At 43.6% G+C, this 19,084-nt stretch overlaps 1 protein-coding gene across 2 annotated transcripts; it reads right to left on the bottom strand.

Moving 5' to 3' along the window:
- Positions 1-2: 2 nt before the first annotated feature.
- Positions 3-17,657, bottom strand: LOC141772771 (sodium- and chloride-dependent creatine transporter 1). 2 transcript variants are annotated; one of them, XM_074644166.1, is made up of 14 exons: positions 17,099-17,657; positions 15,538-15,840; positions 9,900-10,031; positions 9,488-9,815; positions 9,039-9,171; positions 7,622-7,756; positions 7,396-7,499; positions 3,711-3,835; positions 3,470-3,582; positions 2,642-2,782; positions 2,192-2,294; positions 2,006-2,106; positions 1,235-1,405; positions 3-1,029 (listed from the first exon to the last, which is right to left on the bottom strand). In XM_074644166.1, the coding sequence occupies exons 1-14, from the start codon at positions 17,127-17,129 to the stop codon at positions 901-903; spliced, it is 2,049 nt and encodes a 682-aa protein (XP_074500267.1). In that variant the 5' UTR covers positions 17,130-17,657; the 3' UTR covers positions 3-900. The 2 variants fall into 2 exon arrangements, with proteins under 2 accessions (XP_074500267.1, XP_074500268.1); XM_074644167.1 differs by lacking the exon at positions 17,099-17,657 and adding an exon at positions 10,776-10,835 and having other exon boundaries at positions 15,538-15,678.
- Between the last annotated feature and the right edge of the window lie 1,427 nt (positions 17,658-19,084).

A 19,084-nucleotide genomic window follows, 5' to 3' on the forward strand; every position in this document is an offset into this window, starting at 1 on the left:
CATCCATCTTTATCTGGTCATTTATTGCTTCTTTCCTGACATGGCATCAAGTCTCTTTCCCCTCCCCACAACCCAGTCTCCTGCTCTTTGCACAACTCAATCCCTCTCCTTCTCTTAAGGTGGAAATACTGATCATCATCCCCTCCAAATATTGTTAACACTGATTTACAGACCCTACATTACACTGGATACTTAAGTTAGTTCATAACACACAGCTGGAAGTGATGATGTTTGTCTGTTTTTGATTATTATAATTCTTTTTTTTTTTACAAATGGAAGTTGTTTTTGTACAGTTAATTGCGGAAAACAATGGCTAAAGACAATGTCACATGTAAATGAAGACACCACTGTCACGGTCCAACACATACACAGTGCATTCACACGCACACGCACACGCACACACACAGACACACACACACACACACACACACACACATCCAGCAGCAGATATGAGGTCTTTCATTTAGAAAGTTTCATCAGAATTTTAAGTTTCTGCTAACTCAGCACGGCATGACATGTCGGGACGGATGAGGCTACTGAAAGCCTGACAGACAGGCACAGAAAGGGGAAGATATCGCAACTACACTGGACACGTCACACTCACAGAACGAGACAGGACGGGACGGCACAAAGGCGGGGGGAGCAGAAAGAGAGAGGGGAGATTCAGCGAGGTAGAGTCAGAAAGCGGAGCGGAGGGTGTTGTCAGCGTGTGATGACTGTATCTTTCAGTTCTTCTCCCATCTAATCTTTGGTCCATTTGTCTTAAAACTGCGGGGCTGTGTGTGTAACCAATCTGCTTTTTTTTTACCAAGCTTGTGTAGTGTGCATTTAATTTGTGTGTTTGTGTATGTGTGTGCTGATGTCAGGGGCGAGCGACCTTGGCTCTGTGTTCTGCGGGTCTCAGATGACACTTTCAAAGTGAAGCGTGCTCTTGGTTCCTGCAGGGGGCAGCAGTTTGGCCTCGCTCTCCGGGGCCAGGTACTCCAGGTGATGTCGGCCCCACACTGGGGTGGTTAGGTGCTGCCACCGCTACATGGAGATAGACAAGGGTGATGAGCTGTTTATTGGACAGATGCTTCAGCTGTCTCTAATGAGCCCTCTCTAATGAGTAATGATGAAATCAGCAAAGCAAATAACGGACAGGAGCAGGAGGGGACGTATCCAGGGAGACACATTTGTGCCGATTACAAACAGAAACAGAACGTGTGCGCCCATGCACCCAGGACATACTGACCTCCCGAAAAGATCCTTTGCAGCGGAGTAGTTTGTAGAGAACGGTGATGGGGATGCAGAGCATGGAGGACAGGGCCAATGCCCAGCCAAGCAATTCACCCCACAAGGGGTAAGTGTACACTGTGTTGTAGGTCAGGGGCTTGTAGTTCACCACGTGGAACAGGAACACTGCCTATAAGCACAAAACAATGTCAGCGGTAGGTCAAGCTGGCAGGTAAAACCAAGCCTCCAGGAAGTGCGTGGGGCTTTGATGCAAATGTTCGTAGTGGCCAAACGGTGGTACTACAACTCCCGTGTCCATCATGTGATGCCCTTGGGCCCCAACAGACTTTTTCCCGTAGACTTACATTGAGAAAGAGATGTCTGTAAATCAGCGGATCATTGTTTTTTTGAGGTGAATCAACTTCCCATTACAAACACACTTGAATAGCCCTTATTTAAATCATGAGGTCCTAAAAGTTGTAAAGTGCTCCTATAGCCAAATCCAGAGTTATTTCCCTTCCTCCGTTCATGTGAATGAGACCCAGACCGAGGGCTGGAAGGCGGAGTTAAAGGAAAACGCTACTGCGCCTGCTCTATGGGCCCAATGGATGCGGAAGATCGCCGGATGATCCGGGTACTTTATCACTCGGCAGTCAAGCCATTTTGGCTTCATGCGCCGATGAGCAACTCTCAAAGGAATGAACGGGAGCCCGCCTACAACGCTGTATCCAGTTCTCTTTATACATCCATGGGTAAGACGTATAGAAAAAACACACAGTGCAGCACTTACCACACAAACAAAAGGCGTGATGTAGGACCAGCACCACTTCATGTAGGGTAGGGGCTGATAGCCGATCATACGAGCCACGTCATCCATGAAACGGTCTGCGCCTGACGGACAGAAATGACACAAGGATGTTGTGATAATGCTTGGAATTGTGCTGCTTGTATTTGTAATTGTGTGGTATTGTCTCACCATAGACCCATGCAATCACCACACACTCCCAGAAGGCCTGCCACAGCAGAGTGATGCCACTGGCAGAGTAGTAGTCAAACAGCTGGAAGACATACATCCCTCCCTGACGGAAACACAGAGAGAGAGAGTCTGCATCAAGACCATCCTGTTAATACTTTATGTGTGTGACCTATTTCCAGCCTCGTCTCCACTCTTTAGGCTTTCATCCCAGTTCATTCCCGGAAACGGTTCCTGTGCCTGATTAAGCATTCGGTACACAATAAGCCATGTATTTTAAAAAAACTTTAAAATAATCTTCTGCTACAGTAGCAAAATAATCTCAAGCTCAGGTAAGAGACTCTGACCTTTCATCTAGTTTCTGAATGGCATCGTACAAAATGACTGTGCATTCTGCTTTATACTGAAGAATAAAACCAAATGAGGTCTAAAACTCATACTGTATCACTGTACCTCAGTGACCATGGACATGTCGATCAGGAAGCAGATGAAGCAGCAGATGGCCGCCACCACCTCTCGCCGCAGGGAGCCCAGGGCAGATTTAGGCGGTAGCATGTCCATAATTCCCGTTATCAAACCCTCTACCCCTACAAACTGAAAAAAGAGATCACAGAGATGGCAGAGAGAGGGAAAAGGTGAGTGTTGTGCACAGATATCAGCATTGTTATTTACTAATATAATATACATAATATACACAGAAATATCCAGGTGAGCACGTCAGCTCAGACCGAGACACTCGTCTCCCTATGCAAGAATGTTTACGGGTATCTTTGCAGAAACATATTTCAACCTCCAGAGTGAGTTGAGAGGATAACAGCCGTTCGGCTATTTTCATTTACTCGAAACGTCCGCATATGCACGGCTAATGTGGCTATGGCAGGAAAAAGAGAGAGATGGATGGAGAAGAAATGATGGAGAGAATGGAAATCGAGAGTAAATGAATGGATTGGAGAGGAGACAGACGCTCTCTGTGTGAATCAGACAGAAGCTCATTGACAAATCCCTGGGCTGTAAAACAATGGATGTAGGCACTGGCGCAAACAGACGCACAACAAACAGGCTGCTAAGAAATGCAACGCTAAAAATGGACGTGATGGGTCGAGAGACTGTTTTGTGTGAGAGGAAGTGAGAGCGAAAGAAATGTAGATGAGCTATCGATTTTACAGAATCAAAACGAAAGCAAAACATAGTGACACCTTACAGTTCCTCTAAGATAAATGCTTCTCCAATCCTTTTAAACGGGTACATAAGCAAACAAAATGTTTCAGAAATCAGTATTACCTGGCTGTCAAGGCCCAGTATGAGCAACATAAAGAAGAAAAGTGCAGCCCAGAGCGGCGCCAGAGGCATCAGAGTCACAGCCTTGGGGTATGCTATAAAGGCCAGGCCTGGACCTGCACATTAAGAGACAGAGTCAGAATCATAAAGTATCAAGGCCATATAGCTCTTACTGTAAATACTCAGCTCATTGCACTGGGTTTTTAGACAGCCAATTGGCGGGGGACAGCTATATTCCTCTTACCACTCTCTGCTACCTTACTGATGTCCACGCCTTGCTCTGCAGCCATGAAGCCCAGCACAGAAAACACTACGAAGCCTGCAAAGAAACTGGTTCCACTGTTAATGATGGCCAGCAAGAATGCATCCCTGCAGAGAGAAAGAAAGAGGAAGGAAGAGGGAGAGAAAGATAACAGAGAGAATGACACTGTGAGAAAAAGATGCATTATAATATGCCGTAACACGAGGCTCGTGTGAGATACTCAGGACAAACATTGGCAACAGACGAGATGGGCTGGGATGGTGAATCGGGGATCAATAGCAATTTCTCTGAAAGCTGCTGTTGTCTTTGTAGACGGCAGGTAGAGTGCAGACAGCAACGGGTTTGTCTGAGTCAGAGGGGGCAGAGAGTACAAGGAAAACCCTTATGGACTACGGCATATAAATATATCTAACATTATAATAATGTATGTATGCATGTATAATTAAATTTTGTTGGAGATCTCGTTCTCATTTAATTATGAAGTCAACAACATCCCTGTTATTCAGACTACATAGCGAGGAATGACCTTCTGTTTATCCTGACAAGTGAAGTTTAGCTGGCAACAGCGGCCAAGAATCCTCTCTGATATGAAGAATGTATAAACAACAGTTGTACCACGATGGTTATTATGACACTGTAGCAGCTGCGTTGAGCAGCAACCTCCACTCAGTCAACCGTCAATACGCTCTATCAGTCTGAAACCGTGCTCGGAAGAATGCTTACGAAGTAAGTGTGTGAGAGTCAGTGTTTGGGTTAAGAAAGCAGGCTATGATAAGGCCACAATTATTAAACAAGACTACAAGTCAAGTCTCATTACACACCAGAAAAACAAAGTTGTTGGATAGAGACAACTTTACACTTGTGGTGTACATTTTGCAATGAGGATTTTACATAAATCAAGTGTTTATCGGGAATGTTAGGACATTCCAGACTCAGCTCTTCACTGCCAGAGCTGGCTCAGCTTTCATCAGTTTAAGGGCCGCGTTATAATAGAAAATAAATAGTTCGTACAACGTGTTGTAGTGCTTATACCTGATCTGAACAGCCACACTCAAAGGTAGAATGAAAAGCGGGCCGACAATATTGTTTAAATACGGAGATAATTGCACACTATTTCAGACAGTCTACCCTGCAGGGCATTCATAGCATTGCACTTGGTTGTTCACATGAAAAGTGACTGAAACAGTTGTGCCAAGAATGAAAAAAAGGGAGCTAGAGAGAGAAGGTCAACTCCTCTGCACAGCTGTGAATGTCGGATCATGAGTTTTGCAAAATTACAGAAATTGTCGGACACAGACCGCCCCAGTCCGACGTCGGAAAGGTGTGTGGGGAGATGGGTTTCCGAAGCTATTTAACGTCTGACGGAGTGTACTTGCCCTATAAGGCAGGGGTTCTCAAACTTTTTGGAGCCAGGGACTCTTTTCAGGGAAGAACATTTTCAAAGGACCCCCTTGTATTCATAACAATGATTAAGCAAAATGCTTTGTACTCTTAGATGCCATTATAACTACTTGTACTCTAAAACTTTTCAACTTAAATAATTCAGACCTGTTTCATAGTGATAAACAGAAACACATTTCAATTTGATGTTAATATCACTTATATACTGTTAAACACAGGGTCATTTCATTCAAATTACATGTGGACTCAACTTGACAGCATTTATACTTTTCAAGCATCTTAAAAGCTTTCAGAAAATGATCAGTATAGCAAGACTGGTATAGTCTTAATAAATCTACACGTTTAAATATACCGGTCTCAAGCTGACTTTCAGTAAGTGCTTAAAAATACTGTGTCACAATCCTATCAGAGTTTCTATTGACCCGAAGCTAACATGAGTGGGAGTAATGGACAATGTATGCTTGTTTTTTTTAGTGCAAATGTTCGTCATCTGTAGATACGCACTTTTTAATGAAACAGCACAATTTTACAATTTATAGAAAATGATTTTGCGGACCCCAGACAGAGTGCCACAGACCCCACTTTGAAAATCACTGCCTTGATGTGTACTTCAGCCTCAGGTTACTTTGGCTGACCTCTGCTTTGAGCTGAATGTTAACATTAATGTGTCAACAACTATTGGATGTTATTGTTCTGATGTTTAGCATGTAACATGTAACATTACGGCATGATGCAACATTAACATTGTAAAGTTTAGCATGTAATGCCTAGCTAAGCATTGGCTTATGTTAGCACATTAGCATTATGGCATATGCATTAGACGCTTGATGGGCTGCCACTAGACACTAGGCTCCTGATTGGACGAACACTTTCCCGCATGGGCTGCTGCTCGCAGAGTTCAAACCGGAACCACCATGGCGGCTCATTTGGAAACTTTCTTCTCTTATATCACGAAAACAGTTCGCCGAAATGTGTTTCTGAAAACATTTCATGTGAGAAATGAGCCATTCAGTTGCTGGATCTGTCTTTATTTCGGATCGACATGGGTTAGTTTAAAAGTTTCTAGGGGAATTTCCAGAAGCGGCGAGTCACGCCGGACGCTCGTGATTTGCATAAAGAGGCCTAGGCCTCAACTTTATGCAAATGAGGACCGGCCAACGTGACGCCCCATCTCTTGAATCGCGACGCCGCGCTACCAGAATGCATTGCACGGCTGCTTACATAAGGGGAAGAGTGGAAAGGACGGAGGCTGTGGACATGTACAATCCATTAGTCATGTGGCAATCTATCCAGTGGTTCAAGATATTTCACAGGTGGACACACTGACATTGTGATCCAGACAGCTACACTGCTAGCACGGCTAAAAAAAGAAATATTAAGTCAAACTATGTGGTTTGAAAGCAAGTGAACAAGACCCAAAAATGTAGTCCTGACCCCCTCAACTATACTATACTATGCGCGGGGCAGTTTATTTACACATCTCCCCAGCTATTCCTGGTCTACTCCGAGTGTGTGTGAGAAACAGAGCTGCGCTGACATACCTCACAATCTGAACTCATCTTTCAACTTCCAATTAAGGTCAAGGCTGAGGAAATGTCACATGGCATGGTTCCTCCTATTTATGGGCATTACAAATACGAAAGCAAGTGCTGATTTTACGAAAAACAAATATCCCTATTGCTGCTATGGAATATGTTTACATGTCTGACTGTGTAGGGTAAACACATGCAAGCTCATCAGCCAGCAACAGTGAGGCCAGATGTTTCCTAGAAACACTCTTTAAGGGCCTTAACTGACCCTCTATTGCACCAGATCATTTCTATATCCTTTCAAGAAAGCATGATGGAATGAGCGCATGAAAATAAAACAGAGCTTGTTCCATATTCTGCGCCTAATGACACCGCTATGATTCTTCTTGGCAACCTATTCACTTCTATTTTGATCTGGGAGGGAGACTACTTTACATCTGAAATGTGAGCAGTGTGCTAGGAAGTCTTTAGGCCTTTTATCATAATTCCTGGCACACTCATACAGTGTATTCAAGTCTAATGGTTGTTCCGGTGGCAATTAAGAGAGCGTTTCTTTTTTTTTTTAGGAGAAAGGATCTTTTGGTACTTCATGTGAGTGGAAATACTGTCTTTTTCTGTTTTGTTTGACACTAGAACTCAAGTTTACAGTCACATGAGTCTGGATGATGGTGTAGATGTTGATGTTGGCCTCCTTCCAGTGACAGTGGTGTCTGATTTTATGTTGTGTATAAACTCACTGGTAACAGTTGTTATGGAAGCGGTTGTAGCTGCCAAGCGCAGTCAGGGCGCCCAGTCCGATGGCATAGGAGAAGAAAATCTGAGTGCCTGCATCAATCCACACCTATCACAAATGGTAGAGCCTGTTTCACAATTTTCTAAGATGTTGTTATAGAACATTTTCTCGTCTCAAACAAGAAAATAAATGTGCAGCTTACCAAATGCAAACTTATGCAAAAGTTGTACCTGCGCTTCTCCAAGTTTGGACCAGTTTGGTTTCAGGTAGTAAACAATCCCATCTATAGCTCCAGGTAGAGTGACTCCATGCGCCAAAAGAACGACCAGAACCAGGTAGGGGAACAGAGCTGTGAAGTAAACAACCTAGACAGAGATGGGAAAAAGAGAGTTGTGAAGTACATTTCTAGATACTGTAGGACCAATTATTAGTATACTAGGGGGTAGGGAGGTGAAGTTTGAGTGCTATGCATTAAAACTTGAATTAAGTGAAATTAGAAAACTCCACATTAAACCCTTAACACATTTAAACTCCTCACATTACATGACATAAAAAGATGCAGTTATATGATCAATTTAACAGGCTAGTTGGAAAACTTTAGTGCTTATATCAACATGGTTCATCTGCTATGGTCAAATGTTTCAATGTAACTGCACCTAAGTATGTTTTATCACTTTGATTAAGCAATTACCTGCTTTGCAAATACTCAAGTCTTAAGTAGAAGCCCATTAGGTCCTTCCTGTAGTAGATGTGTAATGGGCCCTGTCATGTTACTTTGAAGAAAAGGTAGCCTGTAAATGGAAAGCCAGACAATTTGTAAACCTCCTGCAATAGCAGGGGTTTTTGGCAGACCTTTCCAGAAGGTAGTCTTTGTCAAGATATGCTGAGAAAGCCGCCCCCTGCTACCTAGTAGAAGCATCAAATCCCAGCTAAGGAGCAAAGTAGTGAGAAAGCACATATTTGCCTTGATCTAGGGCGAACATGGGCAGAAAAGCCCCTTTCCAGCTCTCAAACATCTACATGGTGGAAAGTTACTAATCGGCTTACAGCTGGCTGGCTGGCTGGCTCAGTCTCCGTCATTATTTTTTTTTTCCCTCGCTCTATGAGCTTTGGCTACTCTGGAGACACAAGTATGCAAACACAGACATCTCCATATGCTACAAAATAAGGATGCTTTCATTATCCCAATGTATCAGAGCACACACATTTAAAAGAATGAGGAGTGATTATCTTTTTTTTATATCATTAAATGAAAGTCATTCCCAACAATTTAGAGTATAACATCATTAATATAAGATAATAAGATTATAGCCTGACTGAAACATTACGCCGCACATATACATAAATACACTAGCATTAGCAGACATTCAAAATACACACGTGTGCTTATATTTGTGCTGATATGTGTTTCAGTCTAGACACTGATCCTCTCAATATAACAAAGCTGATTTGGGGTCAAAGGACAAAATGCTGCACTTATTTAAAACCTTTGCATGAAGCCATGCAAATACATCAGTCTGCCCTCAATAACCCCGGACGATGGCAAATTAACATTTTACATACAGCAAAGTCATAAATATTAATCTGCACTCCATAAACCCAAACAGTGACATGTAACATTCATTATACAGCCAGAAAACACTTTACCTTGCCAGTAGATTTAACTCCTTTCCACATGCAGAAGTAAACAATGATCCAGGTGACTATGAGACACAGCACCAACTCATAGCTGATGTCGCCAGGCTCGTGCAGCCCACCAGACAGACGGAGTACTTTTCGTCTAGGAGGAAGGATGCACATTAGACACATAAGGCGGAGTCAAAGACAAAAGGTCACTGCAAGTTGAATTACATTTTGTCAAATTAGACTTTTATAAGTTTCAATTGCCAGATTGAATGCTGAAAAATTAAATATAAGACCAAAAAAACATCATCAGAATGATCAGAATGAATGTCTGCGTGACTGGTGGTCATACTGCAGCGTGCATTCAAATCTTTATGGCTTGAAGTTAAGATAATAAAATGCAATTTTTTTAAAAGGCTGCTGACACGCTGCTCAACTCCTCCATGACAATTCCCAAATAAGCTATAACATACTCCCAGAACTCGATGACTGGGGAGCGCATGCCCTCAGCCTCCGGGCAGCTCCCGTTGAAGAAGAGCTGGGCTGAAGACAGGTTCAACTGGGACGTGGAGGAGAGGAGGTTGGCGGAGAGTTGGGATGGAGCCGATTGGGATGCGCTGCGGTTGTAACAGGCGCGGCGGAAGTCCTGTGTACAGTTTGGGGTGTTCCAGGGGTGTCCACAGGTGGCCCAGGGCAGGTGGTTGGTGAAGGAATGGAAGAGGAAGTAGAGGCCCCACACAAGGATCATAATGTAGTAGGTGTTACAGAAGAACACTATCACCATTGAGGCCAAGCCCAGACCTGACAGAGAGGGAGAGAGGTTAGGGAGTAATGTACAAATCAGACGCATTAAAATACCTTCTTCAGAGAAATATAAATACACACCTTTGAAGAGGGGTGCGATGTTCCAGGCAGAGACCCCTCCTTGCTTCATAAACTGTCCCAGTGCAATCTCCAGGAAGAAGACCGGGATGCCTCCGATGAAGACAATCAGCAAGTAGGGGATCAGGAAAACCCCTGCAACAAGCAACACACACCTTCATCATCACATGGTGACATTCATCACATGGTATCTGAAGTAACAGGCAGGGAGAAACACTGGGCTTCATGCAGGAAACAATATAAGAGCAAAATGTCTCTTATTTGTTCATATCCACAATTTGTTCTTATTTTGTTAGTACGCATTGATTTTTTTTTTTCGAGTGGTCGAGAGCAGTCTTACCATGGTAAGAAAAAATCATCTGGTTTTCAAAGCTTACAAATAGTTTGTCCAACGCAAGGAAATGTTAGTTTTAAATCTGAGGAACATAAAAAAAACGCATGAATATCATATAATTTAATTTAGATTATTGTATGTTTTAGAGTAATTATAATGATTGGATTAGTAAATGTGTGGGATAAAATAAATACTATTGGTTCATTGATCCCATAAGACTACAAAACCCTGATAACATTGCATGTTCAGCTACTGAATGGTTTACATTCTGCTTTTAGATGCTTTTTGATTTTCCTGTAACGCCAGTACTGACGCTTTGCAAAATCACGTTTACTTTGTTTAAGTTCATTTAACAGTAGCTCAATTTCACTACTGCTGAAGTTCTTCTTTTCTTACAGCCTTTTTTGGTGGCATCTCTCCAATATTTGCACATGGCACAGCACCTGCCCTTATATAGTGTTTAGGGGGCGTTACCTATGCTAATACAAAACAACCGGCCACACGCCTCCAGTTTATGATCAAGTGGGATTAATCATTCAGCTCACCTGGGTAAAAGCGGATTGCACGTTTTGCTGCATCTGGAGTTGACTTCTCTTATTTTGTCTCTTAACAGAAAATTAAGAGAAAATATGAGAGAAATTTAAGAGAATGTAGCTGCCTGAGACCCAATATCTCATACTGGGAAATACTTTTGGCTGTCATTCATTATAACTCAATTACCTCTGTTACAAAGTAAAGCATCGGCAAGGTTTGGATATTTAACAGGGAATATTACTACAGTATTTGAGCGGTTTCTTGCCCAATTAATAACATAATAATGATAATAATGGTATCAAATCAATAGATTCCGTAACCACATCACATATTTGGCATGATTTACACTTCAAACCGGATGACATGGACAGCAAACAAATTACATGTTACAGAAAGGTTTGCAGGTTAATGTTAGTTTGGATGTTCTGAAACTTCATTGCTGTACAAGTATGTGTTTTTTTGTGATTGATCATGGTATGTTGGATCCCACCGTTCCGATTTTATATTTAATGCTGATATTAACATATTTTAAGAGACAGCAGGTGAAAGAGGTTTGTAAATATAATTATCACAATGATCACAGTAATAATCATCAACCATCAACACCTTCAAGACTGATTATCAGAACCAGGCTTATTAAGTATGTCCCGCTCGTGGAAGACAACTTGTACCAACAATGCTTTAACAGCAAAAAAATCAGAGGTAAAAGTCATGTTTAAAGTTTTTAAGGGCACAAACTGCTCTTACTAATCGAGCACTCGACACAACAAGGAACCGTTGAGAGGAGGAGGAAGCAATAAAGGGCAAAAGAACGAAAGCCGGGGAGGAGGAAAGACAAGGCCACAGATAAGAGTCGCATTGGAAGTGTATATGGGAGATAAATGTAGCATCGACTCCTATTCCACACTAGTGTTTGGACAGTTCTGGTAAGTACTGTCCTTGAACTCGATAGCTGCATGCCAGACGAAGGAGGAGACGGAGAAAAAGACAACAGACTCCAGCGGGAGTTATTAGTCCTGATAGAGACATCTAGTTTCATTTTGATTAGTAGTAGCTGGCTCAGGGCAATTGGTCCGTGCTCAGTGCTTTCTATAAATAATCTCCTTTTGGATTCTCGTAATGTAGGAGAATCTCGCTGTGATCACGATAGAGAGAGATGTAAAAAAGGCGGCATAAGACATTTAACAAATTAAAAACCAATTGCAACAATTTCATTTGAATAATAATACAACTGGGTGATGCCACCACCACAGTGCGCAGATGGGAGGGAGTCACATGACCAGCTATGACGCAGAGCAGAGAGAGAGGCTGAGAAGAAAGGAGGGAAAGATGGATACATCATAGGACAAGGGAGGCAGGGAAAAACTGGGACGACAGCGCAGTTGTAGAGGAGGTTCAACAAATACAAAAAAATGACACACAGTGAAGCAACGACCTGGCTGGCTCCGCCACGGCGCTATTGATTGACAATGTGTGCCTCATTCAGTCCATCATTCTTTATGTCACTCTCTGAGAGCAGAGGGCTGCAGCCTTATAAGGAAACATTCATGAGTGCGAGTCTAAGAGAGAAAGGGGTGGGAGAGCAAGAGAGACACAGAGACAGACAGAGAGAGAGAGAGAGAGAGAGAGAGAGAGAGAGAGAGAGGGAGATATCTAATAGGAGGCGTGAATGGAATGACTGGAGGAAATGCTTGCGCTGACATACCCCGACATATTGGCCGAATCATCGAGGAACCGCATCCTTAATAGGCTTAAGTAAATCCTCTCTAATCATAACTGGACCAGACACATCAGGCCTCGCCGCCGAGTTAGAAATAAATAAATTAATGTGATTAATTCCATGCATTTACAGTACATTCATCTATTACGGTCTCCAACTGAGTGTGTCCTTGTGTCCATAACAAACAGGTCTGACTAAGAGCCTTATCTGATAGCGTTGTTGTGTTGCCAGGTGTACCATGGGTTGGTACTGTGGCCGTCCTGATGCGAAAGGGGAGGAGAGGACGGGCACACGGTCACAGGACGGTTATTGTGTGACAAATCCATGTGGCTCCTTATCAGAAAGGAGAGCGGGGGAGAGAGAGAGAGCACCTTTGTATGCGGCATGAGTGCTGGGCAGGAGCACAGGGGGTGGACTGTGTGAGGCAGGCCATTGTTATACGATACCAGAAGGTGGGTATCAGAGCGTCGGGTCACAAGACACACACACACATGAGAGGGAGGGCTGGACTAATACACGTACACACACAGCTGCACATTGAGCTTCATTTTGACATATCACCTCGTAAAAAAAATAGAAAAAGTGGGCAGGGCAGAGATAAGAGAAGTCAAGGCCAGAAGCTGCGAGTTACTTTTGGACAAGTTGGCATAGATGAGAGGATGTGGGAACAAAGCATACAGCAGCGTAAATCACCTCATATGCCAGTGAGAGAGCAGAAGCGGACACGCTGTGTAGAGTAACTTGTACTATTAGTCCGCCTGTTAAGCAACTGGCGGCTGTAATGCATGAAGTGAAACCACGTGGGTGTGCATGGCTTTTCAGCTACGTGCTCACAGCCACGTAGGCCTGGTTGTAACTGCCTATTGTGTCTATTTCACTTTCACTGTCCACCAACGGTCATGAGTTTATCGAAACTGTTACAAACTGACTTGAGCAAAGAGGGAAACTTTTCTATATCTAGATTTTGTTTTTTGAAAATGCTTTAAATTGTATTTTAATAGCTAGATAACTGTATCTCTAAATCTTTCAATTTTTTTTACCTATAAATGAGAAATTGTGCTGAAGCAGTCAGGATGATTTTGTTGAATTCAGCTCAGCATTCAACACAATTGCTGCCATGAAACTAGTAGACAAGTTCAGCACTTGTCTGAGTCCCAACCTCTCTCTCACCAACAGACCCCAATGTTGGGAGTGGCAGTTGACCATAGACTGTATATAAGAAGTGGACGTAGTCACCGCAACGTCACCCATTGGTTTGAGGACTGCCCTTTTGAAGCCTCGAGTTCGGACTTTTTGGCCGTCGACGTCTTTTTTTTTTGGAACCAGAAGTGACACGAGAGGGTGAAGCTAAGTACACCCGTATGCTGAGTAAGGCCCCGATCACACTGAGATGTGTAGACTAGAAACCATTGTTTTCCTCTGGTACAACACGCTGTCCTGTGCTCTTTTCTTGCGCCGCATTTTTCTAGCGTATTTTAGACGCGCATAATAGTTAAAATATTCTCAACTTTTCACCTCCAGCCTATAAAATCAAGCAAAGGGCGGGCTTTACAACTTTACCACTTCCTTCCTGTGGTTTTGATGCTAGTTAGCTGTTAGACTGTGAGAAATCTTCATAGTATGTGAGAGTGAAGGGGGAATTCATATCTCATGTGATGGTTTCACTACTGTCTGAGAGAGAGAGAGAGATTAATCACATCATCGCCCGGTTAAGCATGCAGCCCCGCTCCACAGCCGCATAAGATGATTTGCCCGACTCCTTTTGCCTAGCGGCGTTTTTGGTAGCAATGTGTCTCTGTCTGATCGGGGCCTAAGACATTTTTAGGCGACCAAAAAGGTTATAGTTAACTTTCCTGAACTGAAAACACACTGTGAAGTTGTAAGACGAAAACACGGACAACTCGCAGACCGGACAACGCCGTGGTTGCGACCTGTCAATCACAAGGTAGCCACAACCTAAAGCATACTCTGCTTTATGGTCTATTTGACTCTAAATGGGACCATAATTTACTAAATGAACATCATGCTGTATTGAAAAAGACTTAAAACTAGCGATTGAGACCATAAACTCATGTTTACAATGATTACTGAGGTAATAAATCAAGTGAGAAGTAGGCTCATTTTTCTCATAGACTTCTATACAATCAGACTTCTTTTTGCAACCAGAGGAGTCGCCCCCTGCTGGCTATTAGAAAGAATGCAAGTTTAAGGCACTTCACTATTGGCTTCACTTCTAAGACTTCACTGCAGATGCCACAGGAATAGGTTGTCAAGCTTCCAAAGTGACCCACCTCCTGAGGTGACCCTCAGGGCTGTTTGCTCGGCCCCCTTTTGTTCGCCCTGCAAAGCCATGATTGCATCTCCCGACATGTAAGATAGTGAACTATTAAGTTTGCAGATAACATCCACCATCATTGGCATGATTGCAAGCAATGATGATGGATCATACTGCGAAGAAGCGGTAGATTATATGAATAGTTTGAATACTGAGTCCATGCACAAAAGAACTGTAATAAAAGATAAACTCCATGACCTTTGCTTGTACATTAGCCTGTTATAGTCATATGTAGTAGTATATCAATGGGCCAAAGAGATTTTAAAGAGATACTCCTCATATGTTCTTTGCAACTGTGTTCATTTGTGTGTGTGCACAACACAGAGACTAGTGCTGACCCCAATGCTTCGAAGCTTCGAACTTTGCCATGGTAATCGACCTAAGAATCAATATTTCAATGCTTTGTTTGTTTTCTTTAATAATAATGTATGAATCCCAAAATAGGCCATGAAATAAGGAATAATCTCACAATATTATTCAGTATTCATATTCAACATTAATTATTATTAGTTATTCTCAGACGGATATCGCTGTTTGTTGTGTTTAGAGGTGCATGTGTGTGTGTGCAGTAGTGCGGCAGCGGCGGTGTCCCGGGGCGCTGAAACGTGAAGCTTTGAATACCTTTGAATATTTCTCACCGAAGCTCAGAAGCCCAAAAAATTGGTATTGAGGGACAGCCCTAACAGAGACCTACATTAACAGTGCTCTTGAAGCTCACCTCCTCCGTTCTTGTAGCAGAGGTAAGGGAACCGCCACACGTTGCCCAAGCCGACAGCAAAACCCACGCAGGACATGATGAAGTCCATCTGTCTGGTCCAAGTTTCTCTCTCCACCACTGGCACCGCCACAGCCCCATTTCCAGTCCCGGCTGCAGCCCCGTCCTGGGTCTGCAGTGGGCCAATCCCTCCGCCCTCACCGCACCCCGGGCCCGCTCCAGGGACGGGCACCAGTGGGCGAGCTGACCCCCCACCCTCCTCCTCGGACAGGGTCCCTGCCTCCAACTGGGGGAGGCTGATTTCACCTGGAAAAAAAGATGCACAAAGGGTGTCAGAAGACAAAGAAGAATAGATAGAAGAATGAAGGTGTAGGAGGAGGAATAGAAACAGAGCAGTTTGTCTGAGCAACTCTAATAAATATCCGTATCACACAGGGCTGCAGACAGCACGCGTCAGCACCAGAGACAGATGAACCAAAGTCTCTTTGGTCTGACTTGAATGGAAGAAGGAGACTGCACATTTTTCCATTCATCGCAATAAAGCAACAGATCTGAAATAAATTTTTTTATGTGTAAACTGCCCTCACACAATTAGTATTTGGGCTACGATCGGTGTTGTATCGTCATCACTAAAGCCCTCCCCCCTATGCTCATGTCTCCCAGACAGAGTGATTAGTGTGCTGCGGTACAACACAGCACAGAGCCGGTACAAGGTATATATATATCTCCACCTCCTCTTACAAAAGCTTTCGTTTTCTCTATCCTCCACACATACACATGCACCGGCACTGAACCAATGCATGCGAACACAAAATAAAAGCAACGTGTGGCTTCATTAGTGCCATTATACGACATCATGAGCGTCAGCCGCTGCTCTGTGCTGGATGCAAAGCAAGGCAGCTGAATCCAGATCAGAGCAGTTTGAGGGGGTGTGTGAACAGAGGAGGGGAAAAGGAGTGGGGATAAGGTAAAAAGGGATGTCAGCATCTATGGAGCAACTTCAGAAGAGGATATGTGAGCAAGAGCTTCACAGTATTATTTAATCTAAACATCAGGTTAACTTCAGGGTTGGTTACCAAATGCTGGTAAAATATGCAAGTGGCTGCTAGATTTGCATCATTCAAAAAAAAAAACAATCTACTGAGTGGCTGGTAGATTTTGGAGTGGCAGGTGGACAAAAAAGTTAATTTCCAAACTTGGGTTCACACAAAAGAAGCTTTTGTTCTTGGGGGTCAAACATATAACCCTACACATCTGCTTTGGACTGATGTGTGTGCATGAGTCACCCAATTTGACAAGATGATGATGCTCTCATGATGTCAAAAACTTAAAGATGACACCTGTTCTGCACCATTTCATTAGCCTTTTTGTGCAGTCAGCTCATGGTGACAAGTGTTATTAAGATATCCTCGAGTGTGTATACAGTGGTGAGAAATACAGACTTGAGGCAAGCAGTTAAGTGTGTGGGTCGGCTCCAATTCATCAGCATGTGTTTTTTTTTCTAACAAGCAAGTGGTTATGAGTCATATGGTAAATACCGAGAGGTCACACATCATATACTCACCTTGGCTGTTCTCCTCCAACTCTGGTGACATGTTGTTGAGTGGCAGCACACCAATAAATCAGATTTTTTGATGGTTTTAAGCCTTAAGTTTTGCTTAATGTGCCTGGCTGACAAGAAGGCTCACAGAGGCTCACAGAGATGAAGGCAGCCTTGCAGTGCTCCTCCAGTTGTCTCTTTTTTGGGGGAGGGATTTTCTGAGTTTGTTATTTCGACCTTCTTGATATTAATAATATCGCAAGTTTTTTGAGAATATCACTATTATTGGAAGCCCCCTCAGCTCAGCCAAGAGATGGAGAGAAAATGTGTCACAAAAAGCGCACCGCGGTCAGTTGAGCCGTGACAAAGGAGGATTCAAAAGCAGTCGACGAAGCACTTGAAGGTAAGCCTGAAGAATCTCATGGAGAACGGTTAGATGAAAATGATACTGCGCCTCGGTGTGTGGAGAGATGTTCTGGTCTAAAAAAGCAGGTCCAATCAGAAGTCCAAGAACATGTACATGATGCGGCGTTTCGACGGACGATGAAGAAATGATGTGATCCGCTGCACGGTCAGTCTAGCTGTGACGGACCCGCTCCTCCTCAGCCTCCTCCTCCTCATCCCTCCTCCTCCTCCTCGGCTGTGATTGGCTGGAGTCAGGCGCACAGTGCGGTGCGCACAGCATCAGCAGCACTCCGTCAAAAAACGAGGAGAGTCACAAGGATGGCTTTATTACACTGCATACGTCCTTGACCTGAAATCACACACACATAACTGCAGATAAATGCCATAATAAAAAAGAAGCAGAAGCGCTGTCAGGGGTGGCGATTCATGCTCTGCTTGGTACAGAGATGAAGAAGAAGTGGAGGGTTGCCAGATTGGGGTGCTGCAGGGAGCTCTGTAGGTGCAGTGGCGGATTAAAGGTGGTCAGGGGTCTCTAGGCTACTCTTTGTATGGGCCCCCCCACCCTTAAACCGTGGACACACCAGGAACAGGAGGTCTCGCCTATTTTTGACTCGTGCCGCACGCGTCTCACAGCAGCAACAGACAGTGAAGGTGATCTATTGACAGTATACTGACATCATACCAGCAAGATTTTACTACAGTTTTGAGGTCTATCTGTAGAATATGTTACGGAGATGAAAAAAAAAGTAAAGACTTATTTTTAAATCAACACTTCCTGCTTTCATTTGAAAATAAAAGCCCTCAAGCGTTTTTTCTATGGACAGCATTCCTTCATTTGTTAACACGATGCTTTTATTCTGAAATATGAGCAGTCAGTGCTGTGGAACTTGCAGTGACTTGGAGAGCTCCATGAATGAATATAGTACGGAGTTTTTTAATTGTGGATCTGTCTAAAATAAATATAAATGATATTCAAATGAAACGAAATGGCCATTAAAAGGCAAACTCTGTGTAGAAAGAAAGGGCTGACAGCAGCAGCAGAAACGCAGCAGATACGCAGCTGAAATGCAGCTGCCACGCCACGCAGCCGCCACGCCACGCAGCCGCCACGCGCTCCTGATGTTCCATGTGTGTCCATGGTTTTATGGTACATGTCCACAGGGGGCATTTTTTTTTTATTGCGAGGGATCTCCTCGCTTCCCAGCATTGGATACTTGATGGGCTGCCACCATGGATGTATAAAGAGAACTGGATAAAGTGTTGGAGACGGCGCCACGTTCATTCCTATGAAAGCTGCTCAGTGGCGCATGATGCCAAAATGGTTTCAAATTCCGACTGGAAAAGTATCCGGATCTTCCGCATCCATTGGGCCCCATGGAGCAGGCGCAGTAGAGTCCGCTCGGTCACGGGGGTCACAGCAGTCACAGTGCCGTCATGGCTTGCTATTAGTGCATTTTACAACTTTTAGGACCTAATGATTTAAATAAGGGCTATTCAAGTGTTCATACTGGGAAGTTGATTCACCTCAAAAACAAATATCCGCTGAGTTACAGACGTCTCTTTCCCAATGTAAGTCTATGGGAAAAAGTCTTGGACGTGATTGGC

The sequence above is a fragment of the Sebastes fasciatus genome, chromosome 8, assembly GCF_043250625.1.
Source record: "Sebastes fasciatus isolate fSebFas1 chromosome 8, fSebFas1.pri, whole genome shotgun sequence".
Classification (NCBI taxonomy): domain Eukaryota; kingdom Metazoa; phylum Chordata; class Actinopteri; order Perciformes; family Sebastidae; genus Sebastes; species Sebastes fasciatus.

What these genes read in the sequence shown, in the direction of transcription:
- LOC141772771 (XM_074644166.1), bottom strand. Translation starts at nt 17,129, where the DNA reads ATGTCACCAGAGTTGGAGGAGAACAGCCAAG. An exon ending in GTTGGAGGAGAACAGCCAAG is followed by an intron (nt 15,841 to 17,098) that starts GTGAGTATATGA and finishes CTTTTTTTCCAG; the next exon opens with GTGAAATCAGCCTCCCCCAG. An exon ending in GGTGATTGCATGGGTCTATG is followed by an intron (nt 2,107 to 2,191) that starts GTGAGACAATAC and finishes TCTGTCCGTCAG; the next exon opens with GCGCAGACCGTTTCATGGAT.